Source organism: Polypterus senegalus, chromosome 12 (assembly GCF_016835505.1).
Source record: "Polypterus senegalus isolate Bchr_013 chromosome 12, ASM1683550v1, whole genome shotgun sequence".
In the NCBI taxonomy this organism is placed as follows: domain Eukaryota; kingdom Metazoa; phylum Chordata; class Cladistia; order Polypteriformes; family Polypteridae; genus Polypterus; species Polypterus senegalus.
In genome coordinates this window covers 46,040,248-46,067,750 of record NC_053165.1, presented here as the reverse complement: position 1 = coordinate 46,067,750, position 27,503 = coordinate 46,040,248, and the positions used below count along the sequence as shown (strand labels likewise).

Here is a 27,503-nt window from a genome sequence, read left to right as displayed (position 1 = left end):
GCCCGTTAGGTACGGTACATAATAAAGTTTTCAGTTGTCACCATGCCGTGGTCAGGTGAGCATCAAGGCTTTGTAGTGGAGGCTTTTTTCAAAAATGCCGAATCTGTAGCTGCGACACAGAGGGTGTTTCGCACGCGGTTCGGTTTACGGGCTAATGAAAGTGTTCCAGACCGGAAAACGATTTTGCTGTGGGTTGAAAGAGTAAGGGCAACAGGAGGTTTTCAAACATCGTCCTCGGACCTTGGACCAACTAAAGGAGGCTATTCAAGAAGAAATTGAAGGAATTTCGGGCGACATGCTAGTGAGAGTGATGGAAAACTTCCAAGAACGGCTCCAAATGTATATCAGCCGTCAAGGCCACCATTTGGACGATATAATTTTTAAAACTTAAAGTAAAAAAACTTTTTTATATCTACATTTGGAAAATAAAAAGTGTTTGGTGATACCTCGTAGCATTTTTTTTCAATCCCCCTTTGAAATGTGGGAGTTATTTCTGCCGCACCCTGTACTAATTAATAATGTTCAACAGTCTTATTTTGTATTTCTATTTTTTAACAGAATGTAACTGTAATGGACATTCAAGCCAGTGCCATTTTGACATGGCAGTATATTTAGCAACTGGAAATGTCAGTGGTGGAGTCTGTGATAACTGCTTACATAATACCATGGGACGGAACTGTGAGATATGCAAACCCTTTTATTATCAGGACCCTTCAAGAGATATCCGGAACCCGGCTGCTTGCATTGGTAAGTTGGATTTAGTAAGCACTGTCCAGACTCAGCAGAAAAAGTTAATAACTTACAATAAAATATACTCTATGCATTCATTGTTGTACCAAGCTTACTCAATACATTTTAGGATTGGTTCCAACGTGATGCAACACAAATAGACAGTGGCTCACAGTGCCATGGAAAAGCACATATGCCTGACTAGATTAGTAGATCTCTGTACTTTTTTTATAGGTTGAGTTACAGGCTGCTGAGACAGGTTCCTATGGCTTATCTCAAACCCATGCTTACTCTTGAGATTTGTTCTAAACTCGTATTAGAATCATTCCAACCTTTAGATCATGTTTTTTGTTTTAGTTTTGAATTTTTGTTATTTCAGTAGGACCTCAACTTACACAAATTCAACTTTATGCAAACTGTAATATCATAAAAAAGAGGAAAAACTACAAAAGAATCTGTTACGTAGCTCGTTGTCATTAAGAAAACCTGAGTGGTGTGAAGGTTCTTTTTAATGTTAACCTAGCCAACATATGAGACGTTATCAGGAACAACAACATTTATTTCTATAGCACATTTTCATTTAAACGATGTAACTCAAAGTGCTTTACAAGATTAAAAGTAATTACATGCAAAGAAAAACAAATTACACTTAGATAAGAAAAACAATGAATAAATCATATACAAAAAATAATAAATAATGCATACTTAAGTTAAGTATATAATTAACACACATTATCCATTTAAATTTAAATGCGTACAGTAATCTTTCTTTCTGTACAGCTTGTGACTGTGATCCAGTTGGTTCCCTCGATGGTGGCATCTGTGACAGTCACACTGATCTCACCTTGGGTATTCTTGCTGGCCAGTGTCGGTGTAAAGAAAATGTCAAGGGTATCCGATGTGACTACTGCAAGGAGGGCTTTTATGGGCTTAGCAGGAACGATCCAGTTGGCTGCCAGCGTAAGTACAACTGTGTCACCAAAGTTTAATACAATGAAAACTTCAAAAGCATTTGTAAATACAATTGGACATTGTTTGCCTGATGTAAAGATTTTGCAAATTCATAGTGCCTAGAATTTAAAATAAATGGCTTAAGTTTTTCAAAGCACATCAATTGCGGAGTGGCCACTTTATAACTACTATCATTAATATTTGTAATTGATTTAACATCATTTTATTCCATCATTAGTAAACTCAGTTAGAAATCTTTTCAGGAACAAAGTAAATTAATCACGTGCTGGTGCTTTTCAAATTCTGCAGCTTGTAATTGTGACCCTCGTGGAATCACCATTGGGGAGGCTCCCTGTGACCAAATCAGCGGGGACTGTTCGCGTAAGAGATATGTCACAGGGCGCTACTGCAATCAGTGCCTGGTGAGTCTGCTCACATTATTCACATTGCACACTACTGTGTTGCTTTTCTCTCCTACGTAGTTTCTAATATTTTTTACCAGATTTAAACTTTTAAGTATTATAACATGTTTTTGTAACAAATTATGGAATATTAAGTAAAATGGTCATTCCATGTTGTAAGACCGTTATTTTATTCCAGCTAACATTACATATTTACCTCTATTCCAATGTTTTTGTTCTACTGTACACTTTTGCCATTAGGACTAATGATATCTATTTTCATCTTCAAATATATCTATTACATTTCCTCTGAAAATTACAGAGACATTTCTAAATCTATAAACTTATACCGTATGAGACTATGCAGCTCCCTCGACACTCTGTCTCATAGACCAATCCTCAAGCTCCTCAGCAACAGTCAGTGCTGTCTGGGATACCAGAACCTTCAGAATAACCAGATGTAGCTTGAAAATAACAATCTCTTTAAATCACCTGTTATTTGCAATGTCACACTCTTACATATCATTAAACCTTACTCAGAAACTGTCCAAAAAACTTTACCATTGAAAGGCTGATCACGGAGAGGTTATTGAATATGTACAAACAAATCTCCCCTGCTGTGTATGTAGGAATCTCTTTTGCACAAATGGTGACATAGTTTGAAAACCAGACATATTTACTAGACTCATTTAATCCGCTGGCTAAAATGTTATCTTCAGTTTCTCATTCAGTATTTTATAGAAACGAGAAACAAATGCATTTTATTATAACCAATAATTACACAGACTTTTATACAGAAATATTTAGACTTCTACTTTTATTTTCTAAATCTTCATTGATAGTATTTTTCATGGAACAAAATAATTTCACAAAATTGAAAATAAAAAATGAAAATACAAAATTAAATATTAAGAGCACTGTAGCATGAGAAGATATGTAAATGTCTAATGTAAGAAAGTAATTTTCTTATTTTTTTATCTGGCAGCCTGAATACTGGGGTCTCAGCCATGATATTACAGGATGCCGATCCTGTGACTGTGACTTTGGTGGTGCATACAACAACCGGTATATTTCTTTTTCTATTAAAATATCATATCTAGTGCCCTGACATTTTCCACAATTTTCTAAAAATGCTGTGTTTTAATAAATCATTTTGTTGCCCCAAGAGGAATAAGTGCATGATTTTTAGTTGTGTTCAGTCTGAACACCTTTAGGTGGATACTTACAATGTAAGTGTATAATTGTCATGATGGTTTCTTTCACCAGATGCATGATGGATAATGGCCAGTGCCCTTGTCGTCCACATATTACCAGTCGACTGTGCGATGAAGTTCAGTTGGGCTATTTTTGTGCATCCCTGGATTTTTACACTTATGAAGCAGAGCATGCTTTACCGTATTCCCCAGAAGATCTTCAGATACCTGTAAGTATAAAACAAAAATTTGATCTACAAGGAAAGGTTCACCTTCTTTCTATTTTCCTTCTCCATCTTTTACCATTACACATTTCATAACATACACTGCTCTACACTTCGTCTTTCAATTTGTTCATTTTTCCTTCTCCATCCAGTACCAACACAAATTTCATTCTTAGTACTGTAATGGAGAGTTTAATCATGCTTTCTAGTTTTTGTCGACACAGAGCAGTGGTAGTACACCGTATGTTGTCTTATCATCTCACAAAACTTGGATCTGAATTAGAGTTCTGTTTATGGTCTCATCTGCATGGTTTTTGCATAATCTCTGTGTTTTTGTACACATTTTCTTCAAAGTCTCTGTTTTCTGTTACATTGTAAATATGTTCTGTTAAGTTGACTGCTGATTCTGCATTAATACAACTGAAGACATGCTGTCACTCCAACAATGTTACACTGATCAGCACATTAGGCAAGGAGAGCCCTAAAATGAGCAGATAGATAGATAGATAGATAGATAGATAGATAGATAGATAGATAGATAGATAGATAGATAGATAGATAGATAGATAGATATGAAAGGCACTATATAATACATAGATAGATAGATAGAACTTTATTTATTCCCAAGGGGAAATTTGGCCTTTTATAGAAGCTCTTTGAATAAATAAATACATAGATAGATAAATATGCCGTGTGTGTGTTTATATATATATACTATATATATATATATATATATATATATATATATATATATATATATATATATATATATATTGTGAACGCTGGCCCAGACACAGACAGACGGACATCATAATTTCACCACACACCGTTTATTTATACTACTATTTAAAAGTTTACCGTGCAATCACACCCCAGTGCCTCCATCACCGATCCCCCCAAAGTCCAGGCCACACAGTCCTTTTGCCTTTCTTTTCTGGCCGCCTCCAGTCCTCACTCCAGCTCCGTCTTGCTTCCTCCCGACTCTCACCCCGACTGCTGGGAGGCGGCCCCTTTTATGGGAACCAGCTGCTTCCCGGCACTCCTCCGCAGACACGCCCTTGTGTGGCGGAAGTTCCGGCTGCGCACCCGGAAGCTGTCCGGGTGTCCCCTGTTGTCTTCCCCCCAGCACTTCCTGGTGTTGCAGAAGTGCTGGGCTCCAGGGCTGTTCAGGCAGCGGGGTGCCACCTGGCGGTGGCCACAGGCCCCTACAGGGCTGGGCTTCCATGCCCCCTACCCGAGGCCACCAACTTAACCAGGATGGACGCCCCCTCGCGTTCTGGAGGAGGTACAAGCTCTCCTCTGGTCCTCCTGGGCGTGCCACAATATATACTGTATATATACACCAGCTGTGTAAGCCCATGCTGTAAAAAGCCTGGGCTCACAGAAACTATTGAAATTGTCAGAAGATAATTGACGTGCAGAGTCAGTGGTTTCGTTTTGCAGATGTGCTCACTCCATTTTGTCTATCAGCAGCTAAGTGATTTTCTCCCTCCTCTGAGGTTTCGTTTTGCTAATGTGCCCGCCTCGCTTGTGTATTAGCGGCTAAGCGAGTTTGTCTTTCGTCAGTAGTTTCACTTTGGTGACTGAGTCACTTTCTTTCAGCTTCATGCTGTACCTTCGTACTTCTTTCTTCTTCCGACTTGTTAACTTGGGGCCGCCTTGCTGGTCTTTGAGCTTCATCTTTTAGCCTCACACTTTTGGGCTGGACAGACAGACAGACACTTCCACGCATAGATGTTTATGTTTATATATATATATATATATAATTGTGAACGCTGGCCCCGGCACAGACAGACGGACATCATATTTTGCTCCCAACACACTTTATTTGACACTCCAAACAGTCACGTGCACTCACAATAACCCCAGTGCCTTCTGCACCGATTCCCCCAAGTCCAGGGCCCACAGTCCTGTGCCTTGCTTCCTGGCCGCCTCCTGTCCACGCTCTCCAGCTCAGTCCTTCTTCCTCCCGACTTCCACCAATGACTGGAGGGAGGCGCCCCTTAAATAATGCCCCGGATGAGCCCCAGGTGCTTCCTCCATCCTTGGCCACGCCCCAGCGTGGCGGAAGTGTCGGCTGCCTTCCTGGCCGCTCTCCGGGCGCCACACAATGTCTTCCCCCCGGCACTTCCTGGTGTGGCGGAAGTGTCGGGTTCCCGGGATAATCAGGCACCGGGGCGCCGCCTGGCGGTGGCCACGGGTCCCTACAGGGCTGGGCTTCAAAGCCCTGTACCCGAGGCCCCTTGCCTAACCATGACGGACGCCCCCACTCTGTCTGGAGGAGGCACTCGCCCTCCTCCGGTCCTCCAAGGCGTCCCGGCCGGGCTCCTGCCCCGACCGGCAACCGCACGGGATAAACCGGCATCGGGGCGCCGCCTGGCGGTGACCACGGCCCCTACAGGAAGGGCTTCCATGCCCTCAACCCGTGGCCCCAACAGAACCAGGACGGACGCCTCGCGGTCTGGAGGAGGCACAAGCCCTCCTCACGTCCTCCTGGGCGTCCCGGCCGGGCTCCCGCCCCGCCGGGGCCACAATATATATATATACTGTATATGCACACTATGGTCTGAGCACATATCAGAATGACTATAAAGGAAGAAATTTTTAAAAGAAAGAAAGAAAAGAAAAACTTCTGTCACAGTCAGGCTTTATAAAGGCTTATTGGTGTTGTAATAATGGAGCCCCCTGTAGTGTTTCTTGACACACTTCCACTGAATTATTTGTTAGCTGAAAGTCCTCAGTGTTGGTGTGTTATACAGAAGATGTGTGGCATTGTTCGTAATGGCCTCGGTTTTGGTTTAATTCTCTTCTTTGCTACGACCTCCAGTGGGGTCCAGAGTGCATCCTATATCTGAGTTTTCCCTTTTAATTAGCTTGTTGATTTGGTAGGCCTCTCTTGAAGTGATGTCTCCTGAGGAAAAAGTCTGCTCTGCCTTTTCCTATTTGGTTTCTCTGTATTATGACACCAGTCAAACCTGTCATTGATGTTGACCCTCAAGTACATATAGGAGTGCACAACCTTGGCATCCACTCCCTGACTAGTGACCAAAAAAAGAGGCTCTTTGGTGTGGTGAAAGTCAATATACAGTTCCTTGGTTTCGCTGATGTTAAGATGTAGACTCTTTGAACCAAGAAACATAGCTCTGCACCTAAATATTTACAATATTAGTACAGTATTTTACATTATTAAAGTAATCTAAGGTTAGAGACTACAAAGAACTGGGGTAACATCCAGGTCCTGATTTATTATTGTCATTGTTCTAATCTTCCTCTCATTTTTTGTCTCTTTGGAAGTTTGCACCTTCTTGCTCTTACGATCATGCTGTCATTTTGATTGGAAGGGGGGCTCTTAAGGTTGTCTCCTAAATTTCCCTCGGAATCAATAATCTATCTATCTATCTATCTATCTATCTATCTATCTATCTATCTATCTATCTATCTATCTATCTATCTATCTATCTATCTATCTATCTATGTTCTGATAGAAGGAAGTTGAAGGTTGTTTGTGGGTGTTATTGTTTATTCAGTCAAGAGTTAAGGAAGAGTTAAATGAAGAGTTATTTCCTAAGAAGCATTCACTATACCATAAGACTGGTTGTCACATCTCTCACACATTCAAATTAAACATTTTCATGTGTAGCAAGATCAAACACATGCAGCAGTGCTAGTGTGGTTACATGAAGTATATATGACGGATGGTAAAGGGCAACTTGGGTTAGTCTTTGATCCCTAATAGCTTCATGGAGATCAAAAGAATAAGTTAAACAGAATTTTAAACAGAAGGGCACGTGGTCTTGGAGAAAAAATGTAAAAATAAGCCAACAACACTATAGCCACTTATTTGCCCCCCATCCCTTTCTTTTATTAATCACATTTCATTTAAGTCTCCCCCTACTATCCTGGCCCCTCTTCGTCCGTCCAGTCAAGTACTTGGCTCTGGCCGTGGCCTGTTCCTTGAGATGTTGGTTAATGTGCTTAAAGTTTAATACAGTTAAACTATAATGTAAAAGCTGAAATACCATCTGATGAAAAGCACAGCGATTACTAGGTGCTGACATTTATACAATATAGGCACTACATTGAAAAAATAATGTAATAATTTATCTGTTTTCTTTTTGACAGCTTAGCCATAATATTATAATTACAGTGCTTTAACATTTGAACATGTCTAAAGACATCATTAATATTTTAATATTACAAATACATATACTGTGGCATCTGTGTAAAAAATTAATATTCTTCAAAATATTTTAATATGTACTTTATAATATTAATATATTTAGGAAATACAGAAATCTACTGTAATCAAAATGCTTTTTATTGTTTAGGCGTGGGATTTCCCAGGGAAAATGCCAACACGGCAATAGTACAGCTATGCTAGAGATCATAAAAGGCCGGATCTCTAGTGACCCGAAAAGAGATCTGGGAAAAATGTGAATGCCAGCTCATCTGAGAGAGTTAGTACAATAGTGCTTTTTAAACAATCCAAGCATATTTCTGATGAGCAGCGATTTCTCTTTGTCACGTTTGTGATAATAGAATAACCGCAGAAGAAGAACGGTTTAAACCTTTTGTCCAAGGATGTTTATAAGTACAGTTTATAAGTAGTTTCAAAAAATAATTATGTTTGAAAGAGTCTGATAGGATAAAAATGTCATAGCCTGCAGTCTTTCTCTTTCAAATATTTATATGTACTAAGTGAATCAAAACAAATCATTCTGATTTCAAAATTTGGACCATTGGAAGGTGTTTTTTTCTTCTCTAAATCTCTGTATACAGTAGTTCATTTCATACTAAGCCAAGATGATCTATATATATAAAATTCTTTTCACGTTTGAAATGGAAATTACGTATGATTACGCGAAACGAAAATTACGTATGACCACAGAACATATTATAATACAGGAACTAATTACTTTGTTTGTGGATGCCATTTTTATATCGTCTTTATGAATTATTATTATTTGTGTGAGAGTTATTTTACTGATATTGAAGAGAAGTAAACACAAACACGCTGATCTATCCCATAGAAGTACGTCCCGTGTCACCCTCTCCTAGCCCTCCTCTCTGGACTCCAGCGCTGAGCTGACCGCCGCCAGGCACGTTCTGACAGAGAAGTTTTATTTATTCGTCCACGTGACTGTTGTAGAAACTGCCACATTATAACTTTTTTATTTTTTCCAATACTTGGTAGTAGAAGAGATGAGAAAAACAGCTTTGCGTCTTTCTACTTTTTAACTGCGCCAAGCTGTAAACAATGTGAAGACGACACCGCCTTCAGCGGCGAGGGGTCGTGAGAACAAAGTGGACGCTCAGAGGTGTGGAATGTCGGGCTGCTCCGCTGGGTCGAGAACTTCGCAGTTTTGGGTGGCGTCCTCTCTTCTCGCACTGTTTGTGACACTTCGAGTCCCCCTCGGCTCCTGGGAGAGTGGTAATCTTTGCAAATGAGTGTAATCGGTGCCATCGAAGCAAAACTCTTTTTGTAAATTGCGCTGCACGACTACTTACTCTCCCTTAAGGTGAGTTCAGGTCACTAAAACCCCGCAACATTCAAGGTTGCTTTTGTGATGAATTATTTTAAGAAGATGGAGGGTTTACATCTAAAAAGATGTACTGATCTCTTCATGTTAAGTTTTGGACTTGGGAATTGTTCGGACCTTCTGCCCGTTAAGCACAGAAGGGCAGCGTCCACATTTCTCAGAATAATTTTTCTCTTAAATCACAGGCACGTAGTGCAAAGTTGTCAGGCAGAAATTTGCAGGATCGCATAGAAAATGTAATTTCTATACCACAGCGGTCGTGTAGCACCTTTCACAAGGGATCTGCTACTGAGATATAATCCAAATACATTTAAGCTGCTGTTAGTGCTACTTACCTGTTGTGTTGTAGCGCCTTTAAAATGTACTTTACCCGAAAGCACTCCAGTACTGCTCAATGTATCTTTACTTCTAAAATGTTAATGCTTTACTGTTTAATAATTTATATATTACATTTTATTTTTTTTCCTTGCACTCAGTGAGCGAAGCCACTGGGTAATCAGCTAGTCGTTAAATAGTACTATTTATAAATAATAATAATAATAATAATAATAATAATAATAATAATAAACAAAATTACTGGACTTTTTCATAACACACAACCTGGACTGCAGAAGACAAATTACTATTAATCTTATCCATTCACTTGTCTATCCCTCCATTTGCTGTTTTCACTTGTTTCATTTCAAAAGTTATACTCAAACTGTTTTACAAGATATAATTAATGAGTCCCAGGATTTGGCTGCTTGTTGCACATTATTTAGTTAGGTGGAAAGAAAGATGCATAGCACTTCACCTAATAGGAAATGTCTGCTTTTGAGCAATAAACTCAGACTAAATGTTGTCAGCACTTCAGTCAGCTGGTAACTGAAGCACTCCTCATGTTTCAGCAGACACACAGTGACCCAGTACAACCATCATGTTACTCTCATGACATGACACAACATTTCACATGTAGAGATCTTGTATGAGAATTGTGTGGCAACACAGTAAACATTGTCTGAGCACATAAAAACAGCTAAACACTTGACACTATAATATACATGTTAACTTTAACTAGTTATTTCTTTGCAATCATTGCAGTTTTCATTTATGTTATATTCTTTAATTGCTTGAAACCACACCAACGCCTTAAGTCAGTGTTTCTCAACTACTGGGCTGCCTTTTGGTCTTGAGTTGCTATTGTTCATAATGGTAGTGGGTTACAGTGTATAACGAGTGGGTCCCATAATGGTTTGCCACACCAACAATCGTGCTTGATCCCCGGCCCCCCAGCTCTCACGTTCGTGCTTTGACAATCATGCTTGATACATCACAGGGTTGGTGAGTCGCAAAGACTCTTACTTGGGAAAAAGTGGGTAACAACACCAGAAAGGTTGAGAAACACTGCCATAAGGTAGCCATTCTCAGAACCTATTAACTATACCATTGTTAAGAGACAGAGTGCCAGGAGTTATTGTGAGAGACTCAAAAGACAATGGGGTTGTAAATGTGAGACAAATATTGTTATCGAGGCCAGGCAAAGGCAAAAATGAAGGATTAAAAAAAGCAAACTAAGCAAACGAAGCTCATTAGTGAATCATAACCGAAAGTGAAAAGATTGATATGAGAGAAAGAGAGAGAGAGGTTGGGAGGGTGCGCTGATAGCGCGTCTCCACACTCACCACACGACGAACACCCTGGATTGGGACCCAAGTGTAGCGGGTGACACCTCAGCACCGTACTGACACAGTTTGGGGTTTTTTAGATTCACTTCTGCCATTTATGGAATTTGAACAAAAACAAATTCTAGTACTAGGCCTACCTATCACTGAAGCTTTTTGTACATTATCCTACAAAGGATTGAAGTCAACTGGTGCCACTGTCATATTTCTACCGGACTCCTGGTGACATCAAAAACTCAACGAGTTTCAGTCATGTGATTGATCTATCATGTAAACAAAAGATACAATACGAGAAAATATTAACAATATATATTTATTAAAGTGTTATGTGAAACATATCTGACTTTCTTACTGTAGTTTATTTTATAAAAAGTCCCATTTATACAGTATTTAAGGAGTGTTTTTCTTAATTAGTCTATTTCATTATAATGCTGGGTTTCTTCCTCAAATTTCTGTCTTGATCATTAATTCAGTGGAATCAGTTTTTAATTCATTCATGCATTGATACGATCTCAAAATTAATTAGCTAACTTACGTGATAGGAAGTGTAAATCACAGTTTAACTAATGCAAAGTGCTTTTCCTGTTATTTGCTAATATTTAACGAAAAAAACACCCTTTTAAACATAACATTTTAAAATTTGTTTTACCCAATTCAGAATGGTGAGGACAGGAGTTTTTTTTCTCAGTAACAACATATATTTCTGATTTTACTTTGATTTTCAGGGAAAACCGAGACCACCAGCAGATATTAACTGTTTGGATTACATGGAAACTATAAGACAGAGAATTCGGGCAGCATCGGCGGCACCAACAAAAAAGGCACAGACGACACAGGAAAGTTAGACAACTTCAACAACAGGTAAATTGCGCCAATACCTATGTAGATTGGTGGAAAAAGGGAAAGTCCTTACTTAATTGAGGAAAGAGAATTATAGAGAAACAGACCAAAAAAACAAGCAAGCGCGAGACTGATGAAACTGGGCAAACAAGTGGTATGCCAGCAGCAGGATTCACATACCATATTCTCCCACATTGGCTTAAGCAAACAGAAATTTAATGCCTTTCAGGCCAGAGCCAGCAGCAGGAACAGACCTCCTTATTTCTAGGCCTTGAGATGAGCCTAAGATGGCCATCTCAAGGTGAGTTTAATGGTTCAGAACTTGTCTTCATTTCCTAACCCAAGTGTTCTCTACATGCTAAAGTTCAGAAGCAAAGTAAGCACTTGTGACGGTGTGGGTCGGCTCCTTCCTGCCTCTTCCATAATGGGAGCCTCTTGAACCCAATACCATCAGTACCGTAACTGAGATGAGCGTGACAGATGAGGCCAATACACACCTGAAACAATGGGAAGGTACAAAGTACTTAGTGCTTTCATTAAAATAAACAACAAAAACTAGTGTTCAAAAAGTGCATTGCTCAAAAAGTTAATAAATAAATAATCCATAAAATGAACTGTACTGTGGAGGTAAAAACAATAAATAGAACAATCTGTTAAAAACGAGGTTAAAATTCAGGAAGACATCTTCTTTAAAATTCTTATCCCTGGTGCTTCTCTTTAAAAAGCAATGCCTCTCTGTCTTATCCTACTCGGACCTTGCAGCACGGAGAGACATCCATCAACAGGCACGAACATCCTTCAAATCTGCCAACGTGTCCTTGCCACCCAATCCATGGCGTTCCACTGGACCCTGCTCCCATGTTCACCGCTGCTTTTCCAGGCCCCACCCGGTAAAAATATGCTATCCTCCCACCGCTGCCAATTGCTGGCTGCACCCGGCAAGAGGACTGTCTGGAGCGTAACTACCACTTCTACTCCACATTGCTCAGCAGGAGTGATCCTCGTGCCCCCTCCTGAGTGCTGGCCACATGCTACCCCCGGGGCACCATTGCCTCTATCTCTCCATCCTTTGACCTCCACTCTCTTCTGTTCCTTTCTCTTCTCCCTATTTCTTGCGCCAGCTCCTTTTTAAGGCTCCTTGTGTGCAGCTTCTCAATCATGCACCACAGAAAGCCAATGAAGCAATCGAGAAAGACCAAACCTTCACGTGCAGGTGAGTCTCACCCCAATTACCTGACCAACTCTCCATAGCTGCACGAGCGCACCCATGGAGAAGGAGCTGGCCAATTGATTATTAATTAAAACCGGCCACTCTTTTTTGAGCCACAGTCTTCCTTTGTGACTTGTTATCATATGTTGGTTTGTTGTGAGACATGCACAACAACAGTAAACATCTTCCATTGTCCTCACTCTTTTAATTGCCAAACATCAATAATTGTTTTAGAGTTTCTTACCTTAAACCATGTCTGTTTGCTGTTACATATAAAATGATTTCTAACTTTTAGCCTTTCTTAAGCTAATGAATTGTTCTTGTTCTTGTGTTCTGTTTTTGTTTTATGGCATACCCATTTCCCAGATTTTTTTTGTTTTGCCTAAGAATTTTGGCTGTACTCACCCATTTTACATTGGGCCCTTTTATTTTGTATTGTTTGCTGTTGTTTTTTATTCTATCAACTTACTTATTTTACCAGCTTGGTCTTGGGCAGGGTCCTCAGTCACAGTCCTGGAGGGCCGCAGTGGCTACAGCCAGTTTTCTAATTAAAAGCCAATCCTTGCTGATAATGAAGCTTGGCATTTAATTAGATTGCCTGTTAATACGTTCATAACACCACATTGTAAATTTTATTTTTATGAGAACATTAATCACATTTTTTTGTACCAGAACAGCTTGCTACTTCCTGAGGCACATTGTTAGGCGAATCCAATTTAGCTGGAGAACTGATGGTTCCTTGGTTATTTTCATCTCATTGTTATCTGTTGGTTTATTAAGAAAATATGAAACAACTAAAACCTTAATTTAGCTGTTTAAAACTGAAATAAGCAATTAAGAGTTATAAATTGTAACAAGTGAGTAGTGTTTATGATTGAAAGTTCCAAGTGTTTTTTGCAGCAAATATGCTTTATTGGCCAGTGCCCTTGTTTGCTGAATATTTTCCTGGAAATTGCTGTGTAGCCAGCTTAGACAAACATTTTTTATTTCAAAGCACCCCATGATGCTTTGTGAGGCCAGTGTGACATCGCAGAGCTGCAGCATGCATGTGTTCTCTAAGACTGTTGTCGATCTTCTTTGCATGTGTGATGATGTCACAAACTAATCAGTGCTCCAGTCTTCCCCCCGTATGTATTTAAAACACAAAAACTTGCAGTATTTTCATTTGGGGTGTACATTACCTGACCATAATGAGAATATAATGCATACTGCCGCTGGATTTATAACAATGATCAACACAGTGTGGCATGGCTGTTTTGCATGCAATTAGCCATGTGCTGCTGCTGAGTGTCAAAACAAGATTTAAGGGAACTTTCTCCCACCCCCTCCCCTCTAGAAACACTGTGAAATAATAAGAAAGGTGTTTTACTGTTTACAAAGCGTTTCTTTTTTCTTGATTGAAGAAAAACGTGTGAAGCATCGGCACAGATACATGGAAGATAAAATGGCATTTGTGCTGCCCCGGGAGCTGCAACTACAAACAATGGAACGAATGGGTCCACCATCTTAGCCAAGTTCAAATTTAGAGAGTCTTGTGCCTAGTGGCCCTTTGTGTACATGGTGGTTAATTCAATTCGTAGTGCACAGGGCAACATGGTTGAGACTGTAAACCTGATTATCCAGGATGCTTTAACCATTTCTATTGAGTGCTGTTTTATAAACTGATTAATATCTTTGTTGTTTGACATTCAGTTATACAGATATGTTATGTAGATGGCGTATATGACCTATTAAAACTAAGTTGTCTTGCCTCTGGTTAACCAGTCAGAAACTGACAGACATTTTTATTTTAGCCAGATGTGGAAATCGCTCACAGAGAGCAAGGCCATGGACGTGTTGTGACTTGGACGGGCCCTGGATTTGCCAGGGTAAAGGATGGAGCTGGTCTAGTGTTCACCATTGATAACATACCGTATTCTATGGATTATGACATCATTATTCGCTATGAAACAGAGGTATGTAATTAGTGATAAGACTTAATTGTATAATTTCTGACAAATATTGTTGCAGCCAGAAGCTGTGTTTTACCTTGCATTCAATCGAGTATAGGAGATCATGATTGTCAGCTTATTCAAATAATTAGACTGCCTTGCAGCAAGGTCACTATAAACAATGGTACTTGGCCATGATAAATGTGAATGTAGAAAGGAATTCAAATGAAGGAATCAAAATAAATGCAACACAGCATTCTAAACAAGTCTGAGATCTGATGATCATCACCTTTTCACACATATTTTTTGGATTTGCCATGTTAGTTAAACATATTTCTTTCACTTTCTGCAGTTCTAGGCATCCTTTACAGTGAGACCCATTGTTTTCATATCATTTAACATTACTTCCAACCTTATTTTCTTCAGTCTCTCCCTGAATTTATCTTCAGGCCTTTTGAATCTGAACTAGATTTCCATTTCAGTACCTTCTCCTTCAGTTTGCTTCAATTTTCCGCCATCGTACAAGAGCTTATATGGCAATCCTTCATGCCCTTTTCTGGTTACTACTTTTATCACTGCCATGAAGAGGAATGGGTCCCTGGTGCGTCCTGTTTTTCATGCTGCTGTCTTGTCCACCCTTTATCCTTTTCTCATACATTGATAACACTGCAGTCACTAATCATTTGTCCATGCCTACTTTTCTCAATGCTCACCTCACCATCTCTCCAGTTAGGCTGTCAAACACCTTCTCCTTATCTACAAATCCATATTAACATCTGTTCCTTCTCCTGATACTTTTTCTGTACTTCTTCAGCAGCAAAGCAAATAAAAACCAAATGTTTTCCTGCTTATTGCTGCCACAGTCATGAAACAAAATACATTTGCCTATATTTTATCTGATCCATGATTTTTGATTCCTGTAATGCTCTCTCAACAACCTTCATGAACTTCTCTGATTAGAGACCGATTACTTAATATGACCCATACTCCAATACGTCACCCTTTCCTTTGTATACTGGAATGAAAAAACTTCTTTTCCAGTCTTCAGGAATCCTCCCTTTGCACACAATCATGTTGCACAGGTCTATCAACCACTCAGCACCATCACCTACAACTACTTTCAGCTCTTCCAGCGGTACTCCAGTTGGGCCTTCTGCTTCTCCTGTCGTCATCTTTTTCAGTGCTTTTTGTGACCTTCTCTTTTGAAAACATACAGCTCAGTCACAACAAGTATCTTTATCCATTTCATTCTCTACATTAAGCAGCTTCTCCACATATTTCTTTCTGGTATCCTTCTGCTATAAATCACAGTGTTTACTTCAGTATAATTCAAGCACATCTTACCTATCTTTTTTGTGATCCTGAACACATTTCTCATTCATTCCTCAGTCAGCAGCTTTCCTAGCATTTCACTTTCCTTCCTAGTAGATGACCCTGTCTCTTCCTGTCTTTTTGACATTTCTTATTTGTTCCTACTCTTTTTCTTAATTACTTTCTCCACCACAATAATACGTAGATCAGAAAATAGAGAAGCAACCACACTAGCACCACACTGCCTAGAACTGGCTAATCGTTTAAACTTAGATGACGGATAACAAAGTTACTTCTTGGGGAAGCTACTCCATGTTTCATTGTGCCTGTGAATATGTTACAGAAGCCAGTGTCTTTAGTTAAACATTAAATTTATGAATCAACAGTTTCCAAGGCTCTTTAGATGAAGGCCTTATTGATAGAGTAGCAAGGAATGAGATTTGGCTGAAAAAAAAATCTTTGACTATCAAAGATTTCTCTGTGTTGCCTGAAGAATGCAGTAGGTCTATCAAAGGAACTGTTGGGATCCAATAGTGGACATTTGTACATGTACAGTACAAATGAAACACTGAACACCAGACAAATCACACCATGCCCACCGTAAAGTATGATAACTGTCACCTTATATTATAGAGATGTATTTTTGCAGCTAAAACTACCCATCTTCTGGAGAATAATGGAAAGATGAATGGTGCAGGAATAGTGAAGTACTGGATAAATATTTGTTCCCGCTGCAAGCAAACTGTAACCTGACAGGAAGCTTGTGTTTAAGAATAATAACAATCAAGCTCTCCTAAATCTCAGTGAAGTTGTTAGTTTCCTAAATTAGCAAAATTGATCAAATGCTTTTACTCCAACTCTTAAGAGTAAGACCAAAAATGTTATTGTCTCTCTATTATAAAAGGAAATCCTGAGATGAGACTTTGGCCATGAGATTTTTTCAAGTCATGCCTTCCTCTCAACCATATTCAACCCTCTCAACTCTCATTCGTGTAAATGCTTTTGTCAGACACAGTTCCTGCTCTCTTAGCTCTTATAAATTTTCATGTTTTCCTCACTTTGAGTTCCAATTTAAAGAAGACTTATTAAGTCCAAATGTTATTGAAGAGTTTCATCCCAAAGGGCTATAAACAGAAGAAATGAGTACACGGGCAATCCTAGCACTGAGAAACGATGAAGTCAAACGAATTAACACAAAAATTGTCGATACTTACATGGCAAATTGTTTAAATGCATATCAATAGACTATGCTGAAACAGTTGGTAGTGATCGTACGGAAGATGAAAACATCAACTTACAATGTCCCAAAGAATATCTACAACCATTAACACCATATGGTCTTCCACCACCCGAATTACTGTTGAAAGAAGGATATATCCAAGAAAGGTAATGTAATACATCTCCCGTGGATTACATTAGACACCAAAGGAGATCTTGATATGCCATTCGTATTAAAACGTTAACAGTTTTCCGTTAGAATAGCTTTTGCTAATACAATTAACAAGAGACAAACATTAGAAAAAGTCGTTTTTTTTATTAGAGAGAAAGAAATGAATTTCACTCACGGGCAGTTACTGTATACGTTGCATTGTCACAATGAAAGTCCAAGCACAGAACCAAAATTCAATGTGAAATTGATGGAAATTTAATTCAAAAATTGTTTTTACTGAAGTTTAACAGTAAAAGTGTAAGTTTGAAAAAAGTATTTATGTGTTAATTTCAAACCCAAACAGAACGAAATTATATAATGCACTCTAACGCAACATGAAACATAATTTATTTTCAAATTGTTACGTTTTACTATTTTTTAATATGGTTAATTACTCGCTGTAATATAAAATAGTTAGTTCTATTATGCATATGTAACAATTCCCATGAAAATAACAATCTGTTTAAATTGTACATTCGCTTCCCCCTATGCAAGCAGCAGAACCGCAAAGTGGCTAGCGCCGGGAGCTGGCAAGTGAAATGAGCAGGGGGCAGAGGGTTTAGGACAATTTAGGACAATTTAGGACAATTCCAAGGGCCAATGACTGACAGGAACCCTCAAACATATTGGGACATAAGTTTTTATTAGCTACTTATTGAAATTTAAAAGAATAATTTTCTTCAATTTAGAAATTAATTTTTGCCAAAAGTAGTATTCCAGGCAGTCTCTAAATTGCACCCCCCTTTATACCGACAATGGTTCAACCCAGTCCTCACTTACTTGAATTGTAGAGCAGTAAAATTCACAGACTTGCTAACCAAAGTTAGATGTGTTTTGCTTTGCTAGATTAAAATGCTGAAGACAAGTTCCAGAAAATTAAGGTAGGAAAAGATTGAAAGAGAGTTGAGAGGGCAACAGTTAGTCACTTGGCTTTTCTGAAGGAAAAGAGCATTTATTACCATTAGTCCATTCTTTTTATGTGATGCAAATGAACTGGCTTACAGGAACATTCGACCTAACCAAACAAGCAAAAGATCCAAAATCTCATTAGAAGCCAGTATGAGTAAGCCACCCAGCCAAATGCTGATTATAAATTAACACACAAGGAATTTGCTCTACCACAGTAATTAAAAAAACGCATGTTTCTGTTGCTAATGATTTTTATACTAGACATCTTTTTAATGTTGTTAACGTAATACTTTCCTGCTAGACACTCAAACTATTTTACATTTAAGGTTTAAGTTTTAGTAGTTTAGTGAATCACATTTCGTATTTTGCATAATGAGCCAATTTGGACCTGAATTCAAAGAACAATCTTTAAGAGATACAGTGCAACAACTTTGATTTTCTTCATGGTATGACTTTGAATGTATCACACTTACAGGTCCTTTGTCAGATTTTTATGCTGAAACACTAAGGGCAGCAAAATTGTGTTTTTCACATATTTTATCACCAGATAAGTAGAGTATTTGAAATAATAAATATATTCACTATGATATTTCCTTTTGGATAAGGTCAATAATAATCAAAAACATGTAAATAATCTTATTTTAAAATTAAAGGCCAGGCCAATAGCCACCTTAATGGACCAAAATCACCAAAAGGTGCCTCAGTTAACATTCAGTGACTATAGCTCATGAAAATGTAATAATTAGTAACCTTTAAGTTTTATTTTAAATTTTCCATATATACACAATATGTACACTTATTCACCAACATCCTTTCAAGTTTTTTATGTTTAAAATACTTCTTACATTTTTATTTCTTTACAACTTGAAATTAAATGCAAAGAAACACAACCAAAGTCACTGGAATTAAACCATTTACCCTGTTTCCTCAACTGTACATAATTAAAAATGAAAATCTCAGTAATCTGAATAATTGTTCACTCTTCAGAATACTATCATTTTAGCATAGTTTCAATGTAAATTTCTCTATTGGTTATAAGGCAGCAGTGGTAACCTGAAAACAATTTTTTATGTCACATAATTCAGCTATAACTTGTTTTCATTCTGTGCCCTCAACAGAGTGAGTTGCCTTTTTATTTTTTCAGCTCATTAAAAGGGCCAAAGAAGTGTTCTTCCTTGTAAATAAAATACATTTTTGTTCAATTTGTTACAAAGGTAAACTGTTCTTTTGCATATCAATTAAATAAATGCCGAAATTGGAAAATAACTGCATATTCAATTAGATGGGACTGCACATAAAAAGGCAGTTGACTCCTGAGTAGTAGCTGGATGTGAACTAAAGACAGCAGAGTAGAATGCAGAATGTCCTGCAGGCCGAACCCTTTATCTGCTCTTGAAGGTCTTTCTAAGTACTCACAGGTGGTATTTGTGAAACAGAGCTGTATGTGACCACTTTATGAAATCATTTTTGATGGGTTCTTTTTTTTTGTATGCGATTCTGAGATAGATATTTCCATTATGAAAAAAAAAAAAACAAGTTAAAAAAACTGAATTGTTTTTCTTTTGTCTTTATCAAAGTCCACAGAAGATTGGGAAGCCATAATTAGTATTACCTCTCACTCATTGCCCATGAGTCTTCGCTGTGGTAATATTCTTTCTTCAGAACAGACGTACATAGTGAAACTCCTACATGATCAAAGGTAATGACTCCACAAGTTTTTTTTATATATACATATGTAAAATGTTCCTGAAATATGATCGGTTATAACTAGAATGTAACTAAGTTTAATATGAAAATTTTATAGACTAAAGTGGGAGGAGGTGCCCTCTTTGCAAACTGGACAATTTCAAAAATGAGACCTTTGTTAATCAAAAATTCACTTTTGTGACCACAGGGGGGAAAAAAAGTACAAATAAATGAACAAAATTAAAGCACTACAGCCACTTTGGTCCTACCTTAAAGGTGATTGTCTCCTGGGCTGGCTCACACAATTGACTGCCGAACTAGCACTAAGAGCTTGTTGATACTTCACGCTCAGATGCATCATGGCTGCCATGCATTCCCAGCATTGATTTGACACGTCTTTTGAGCAGGTCCTCAGAAATGAATGCGACGCGTGTGCGAGTTGCAATACCAACAAAAATTCAGGGGGCACAGTGTGATAAAAGTTGAAATGTGACGTCAAAGTCTCTGTTTACTATCTACATGTGACAGAAAGCCGCTTTGAGGATCCTCCGGGATCGTTGTGCGTGCTTTGATGTTTGATGAATGGTTCGATGTGGTTAAGCAAAATGCCGACATACAAATGCATTCGTGCTGCTTTTATATTAAAGCATTGCATAATGTAATGACACGATACATTTTAAAAGTATCATATACCATCTTCTGTGCCGTCTTTTTTTTTTTGCACCTGCACAACAACATCAGAAAGTACAGCAGCGTATCTGAGCCATAGAGAAAAAAATTAAAGACACAGAGAAAAGGTGTATTTTGTGATTAAAGTGGAAACTTCGACTTTAATCTCGAAATGTCCACTTTAATCTCGTAGTTTATAATTAAAGTAAACGTCATCTTAAAAACAACCCATTTGTTAATCACTACCTGTTTCTGGGGCTTCCTCCTGAACTGAAAGCAGCAATCGCCACACACAGAACACATTACATTTATGATATTCCAGCTCTCTGAACATTTAGAATCCTTAGATTTATACTTGATATAATTTTTCATGATGAAATGCATTAAAGTATGTATGCTACATTTTACAGATAAGTCGTTAACTTCATTTAAATAATGAATACTGTTAATAATTACACGTGCTGTGGTGGAAAGGTCTGCTATGCAGGGAGTCACGTCCTTGGTGTTTCTTGTCTGCAGTTTACTTGTTTCCCTGGTGGGTTTCCACAGTGTGCGCCCGTTTTCTTCCAAAGACATGCAGGTTTGGGGATTTGGTGACCCTAAAATGATGCTAGTGTATGTGAGTGCTTGTGTTCACCTTGCGATGAGCTGATGCCCCGTCCAGGGATTGTTTCTTTCTTGCGCCCAGTGCTTGCAGGAATGGATGCATCCCTGAATTGAAGGATTTAATCATTAAAACGTCCTTTTCAGGCATATTGCAGCAAGGTGTCCTCGGAATTTAATGGGTATTTCAGGCAATTCACAACACAGCGAAACCAAGTGTTTTCTCACCGTGATGATATCTCGCACTGCCACCTGGTTGAATCTTCCAGATTTAAATTAAGTACGCACACAAGTATAAACAGTGAAACACTTGCGTAGCAGTAGCGTCCACTGGAGCATGTGCCACGTCACGTGATGTATAAACCTGGCCTAAGGCTGTGTCCGCACTACCATTAGCTGTGTTTTTAAATGAAAACAATCTCCATCCTTACTAGCATTGTCACATGGTTTATGAAAGTATCTCCATATACACCAAAACAACCCAAATCACATTTGACGTAGCCATTGGCAAAAAAATCCTTGAAGGGATTGGTAAATTATTTGCCTGTTGTGCACACATGCAGCAGTGAAACTGTACAAAACACAATTTAGATGCATACAGGTAAGTAACACAACATACACCATGGAAAGCATCTCTTCTGTGCCCACTATGTTGGAATATGGTTTTTTAGGGAATAAGATGTTGGAGGATCTAATAAGGGATGGGTCACATAATAAGCATGAGCCAATCAGGGGGCAGTTGGAGTCTGCTTTTTAAGAAGTGTTCATTTTTGTCCATACTCATTACAACATTGAGGCTATATGCGTCAGATGTATGTATACAGCTCTGGAAAGAGTTTTCTAAAGTGTTTGTTTTCAGGGGTTGAAAACGACAGGTAGTATGGACCAAAGGTGAAAGCAGAGACCAAAGTCTTTGTTTCTAAATGAAAACATAGTAGTGTGAACAAAGCCTAGGTGTTCTCTCCTAACTTCACTTCTGAGACTCTTAAACTTAGCTATCTGCATCCAGCTGAGCTATCCTCCTATTTCTGAGTTCAGGGAGGGCTCTACTTTGGATGCAGAGACACAATCCTGGAACTCCCTTTAGTGGAGTATCTTGTCCTCTAAAGGATTGTGTTTATCAGCCCATACATGTACAGGGATAGCACTGCACCATTTGCATTGTGTCATGTTCTCTAATAGATGGATGGGTAAATACTGGCCAATTTCTTCAACCTACTTGTGGCCTTTAGACTGCCCACCATGGTGTCATTCTTTTTCATTTTAGAGGGTTCTGTATCCATGTCACTTACCCTTAAGCATCCAGGGGCAATACTGCATGTCACAACCCAAGCTGCATTTCTCTTGTGCTTGTGTCGGTGGTCCAGCCTAGGGTTATTCTATGGTCTCTACCCACCTACAGGGTATTCAGCCCTGAAATGGCCAGTTAATTTGCCAATGCAGGGCCACATTCATGTAGTTCTTCTGCAAAACTTTATCCTACTTTGTACTCCTGCCTGAGTAACCCCAGCCAGGCAACCTGACACGAGATGTTTTCAGTACTTCAGAGAGCAGATTAGTTTACAGCAAAACTTCAGAATGTTCCATTACACAAGATGCATTGTTCAGAACACAGTATGTTCCCCCATTTTTACACTGTACCCTATTTCTCAGGTAGTGGGCAAACTATTTATTATCATTTTAGCTTTGTGTATGCAAATTCTAATTAGAGAAAATAATGCACATAGGTCTTTTTGAATAAATCTAAAATCTGTACTTCAAATAGTTTGTTCATTTCATGTGATAAGGATAACGATTTGACTGCATGCCTGAAATTCTTTAAATCCTTTATAGGATTAGGTGCTGTAATATATTAACCATATAGTATCAATTCCAAATACTTGTATAGCTGTTCTTTGTTTGTGCTTGTTTTTGTTTGTTTGTTTTTTTATACTTATATATTCATGTTACATTGAGCTTAGGAAACAAAATATTCTTGAAAACTACCTTCTTTTGGCAGATGTAGATTGGAACTGTTTGTCTGACATTTATTTTTATATGAAAGAATCCATTGATAGCAGACAGTGAAAGGCTTGTGGCTCCAAACGGAAGTTATTTGAAATGCAAAGTTGAACTAAATTGTGCTTAAAGCTCTAAGTATTTTCAACCATTTTCCATATCCGCTTGGTCCAAGTCAAGGTCACTGAGAGCTGGAACCTATCTTGGCAACACCCAAGAGTTCATCCTAGGCACTCTTCAGTATAATTGGTGTTAATAGATGAAATACTGCACATATCAATAAAAAGCCGGATTCAATATTTGATTTGAGGCAGTAGTGCCTTTATTTTTAAAGTATTATGAATTGCTGATTTATCTCATTGCTTGCTTTCATTTGTCTCTGTATGATGATGGGAACAAGTCATATAAGAAATTGTTTTAATACATATTCAACCTCAAAATACTCAACTATGAATTAAACAAAATTTCAAATTAGACCTTTAACAGAGGAACTTGGAGTGCAAACATTTAAAACAATCCACATCTGAACTATGAATTAGGCCGCTATTGGACTATTAATTATTTAAATTGTGTTCTTAACTGATCACAGTGTAAATTGTTATGTATTGATTTACAGGGTAGGATTCAAAAGTAATGAGCCTCATTTTGTTCTGACGCGAACGTACCTCGACACGTGCCCCACTTGCCAGCGACGGCGACGGTGGGTGTTGGCTTCACAACGCAACGGAGCTCCTACTTCTCCGAGCTTTCGGAGCGGTAGGATCGGCCTTGACGGGAACCCCTGTGCGGTAGTGCGTTACACGGCGGAATGGAAAGTTCGTTAGAGCAACGGTACGCGATCAAGTTCTTCGGAGTGAAGGGGATCATCCACTACGAGTTTGTCCTGCAAGGACAGACTGTGAATGCTGCTTACTACTTGGAAGTCCTGAAAAGGCTGAAAAGAAGCGTCGCGCGCAAGTGAAGGAACATCAAGGACAGCTGGAAGCTTCACCAAGATAACGCGCCCAGCCACTCCGCCTTCATCGTGAGCGCCTACCTGGCCCGGGTGAACGTTCCGGTGGTCCCCCAGCCTCCCTACAGTCCGGACGTGTCGCCTTCTGACTTCTTCTTGTTTCCACGCTTAAAATCAGTGTTGAAAGGAAAATGCTTCGACTCGATCGAGGACATCCAAGCAAATGTCAAGGCAGCCCTTGCAACCATCCCGGAACAGGCCTACGTGGACGCCTTCGAGTCATGGAAAAGCCACCTACAAAAGTGTATTGATGCAGGAGGTGCCTATTTTGAAGACTATTAATTAGTTGTACTGATTTGCTCAATAAATTTGTCTTTTTGAACAAAGGCTTATTACTTTTGAATCCTATCCCTGTAAGACACGTGTCGCAAACTCTTTACATTACTGCGGTGGGCTGGCGCCCTGCCCAGGGTTTGTTTCCTGCCTTGCGCCCTATTTTGGCTGGGATTGGCTCCAGCAGACCCCCGTGACCCTGTAGTTAGGATATAGTGGGTTGGATATTGGATGGCTGGATGGATGATTTAAGCTCCATAGTCCTCATGTATATAAACCTTGCACAAATTCCACACAAAAAGCTTGAAAGGCAAAGAAGAGAGTACTCACAAAAAAATGGGATTTATAAAACCATACATGTGCCATGTGCCACACCAGGTCATTTCATAAATGTCACATTCACTTAAACCAATGCACTCGTAAATGAGCTTTTAGCCACTCCCCATTAACTCCCTCCAGTAACCATGTGCGGCTTAAAATATACCTTTTTAGAATATTCATGATTAAACTGTCATATAAATTTGGCCATGTTCCTTGGTGACGTCTTTACTGCAAACCATAGAAGAACAAGTTGAAAAAGGCAGAATATGAAACTTAAGTGAATGTGAACGTGAAAGATAACTGAATGAAATGAAAACCACAAAACATTCTTATTGGCGATGTCTCTGTGGAAGTTATATATGAAAAATAATAAAACAAGATTGGGAGCAAGAGATAGCAGCTGAAACAGAGAGAGAAATAGAAATGTGCCATCATGCAGTGCTCAGACTACCACCAAAACATTCTTATTGATCCTGTAAAAAAGTAAAATCATTTAGTAAATGTCAATGTTACAATACAAACAGATCTCTTTACATTTGATGGTGCTTTGAAAAAAACATTCCTCTATTTTCAAAGAAGTCATTCTCAGAGACCAGATGAAAATGCAGAACAATTCTTTTTTTGGACATAGGTATGCACAAATGTCTCAGTCCATGGAGTGAGCAATCAAATTCATTCCCTTTTATACTTTTCTATTACCATTACCTTATCTATACCTTAAGAGTATCTGACTCTTAATATGCAGAATTTTATCATCTTAGCCAATCAACTACAGCCACCAGTAACTTCATATACATGTTGATTCTTCCATTATTGCAAACATTGCTTTGTGAATAGGAGTGTCCTGCAGGTTTCCCCATTAATCTTATCACCGCTTCACAATAGGGGTGTTTGGTCTTCCTCATTAGTTTGTTTTCTCTTTTAAAGAGGGTGTTTATTACTCATTTACTTTATTTATCTATAGTAATTTCTTCAGTGAGTTCTCCAAAATGAAGCAATGCTCACACACTCAATCTTTAAGCTGTATTTAGTTAACTCTTTAGTTACCTTCAGTCCTTTTCTTTATGCTCTTAATAATCCATTATTACAACTTCATTTAAGTATATACTTGTATTAAAAATTAACATGGGTTGATTACAAATATTTGTTTCAAATTATCTAATGGACAGCATCAAAATATCTTTGAACTGCCATTATGTTAATATCCTGATGGACAGGGTCTGGAAACTCCACGTGTTTATCTTGGCCTGTTTATCCCAAGTGGCAGAGACAGTCCGCGTTTCTATGCTATGTTATGCAGTACTGCACAAGCTATCACAATGTGAGACCTTTGTGAGACTGTACAGCAGTGCGCTACCCAACGAACCCAAACACAGCCATCTATCTTTTAATGAAGCAATTGTCCATTCAATCACCGACCATGTGTGGGACTGCCTTTCATTATATCTCCTTTCTTGTAGTGCACCCACTATCACCTGAAAATTGTTTGTAATGTATTAAAATTAACTTTAGTTATATTTAGTAAGAAGCCAACCAACACATACAGAATGTCCCTGAATTCTGCTTCCCACACTACTATTTGATAACATAAAAGAATCGTGGACTGAGCCATGCAATCTTACAACAACTTTAGTCAGACACATCTGTGCATCACATATAAGTTGTTTATTAATTAAATGAAAGTGCTGTCTGTGTACAAAAGCAAATTCATTCTGTGATCATGCCTTTTATCACAATATCTATGCAGGCAATCATACTGATTAGATTATGATGTTCAGCAATTGCTGCAGATTACCATTTCATCTTGGTTTGCTCACTTTGACTGTAAGGAAATTGAATGTTTCTGGGTAACATCTTAATGATAAGATCTCATACATTGGTATGACACAGCTCAGGTATGACTGTAAGACTCCTGACCGAATAGCCAATTTACACTGAAACATGGCTGTCGCCAAATCCCTTACAGTTGTTAAAACCTGTAACAGAACAAGGGTTGTATGGTCTCTCTAATTCACACTCCAATACATAACTCCAAGAGGACATCTCTGGGAAGGCTAAATCAGCTTGTAAGACAGTCATCTTCATGATCCAAAAAATCATCAGGATCCCTGAAAACTCAGTCCTTGCATAGCCTGGCTTTGGTAATATCCTCCAAAAGTGCTAATGGTGCTGTTGCCAGTTATGTCACACAGCACTCAGCATGCCCTTTTTATAGACAAAATAGTTACACTACACACCAAGGCAATTAACATTAAGTATATGCGATAGGTGTTCTTCATATCAAGAAATGGCATATGCATACACCATTATGTCACACTCTCACAAACACATGGTGCCAATTTGGATTAAATATTTAACCTAACAGGTATATTTTTTGGGATGAGTACCCAGAGACTTATTCTACACAGACATGGGAAGAATGTGCAAACTCTGTACCAGTAACAATGAAGCATGGGATTACAACCCTGGATGATCAATCCTTAAAGCAATACTGACAACCACTGTGCCCTGTAATTTTTATCATTTTTGGTTATTATTGTGTTTCATAAACTTAATTGCATAAATCAGCTAGTTAAGCATATTATATATAATTTAACCTCTTAATATATTTT

General features: G+C 38.6%; 1 protein-coding gene across 1 annotated transcript in view; it reads left to right on the top strand.

The window, feature by feature from the left end:
- lamb2l (laminin, beta 2-like) overlaps window positions 1–27,503 on the top strand; it is a 161,469-nt gene that overhangs the window by 81,420 nt on the left and 52,546 nt on the right. The window contains 9 exon segments of the mRNA XM_039771057.1: window positions 559–747; window positions 1,510–1,689; window positions 1,990–2,102; window positions 3,067–3,146; window positions 3,348–3,504; window positions 11,425–11,472; window positions 11,474–11,560; window positions 14,543–14,704; window positions 19,907–20,028. Of these exon segments, the coding sequence (XP_039626991.1) occupies window positions 559–747; window positions 1,510–1,689; window positions 1,990–2,102; window positions 3,067–3,146; window positions 3,348–3,504; window positions 11,425–11,472; window positions 11,474–11,560; window positions 14,543–14,704; window positions 19,907–20,028 (1,138 nt within the window).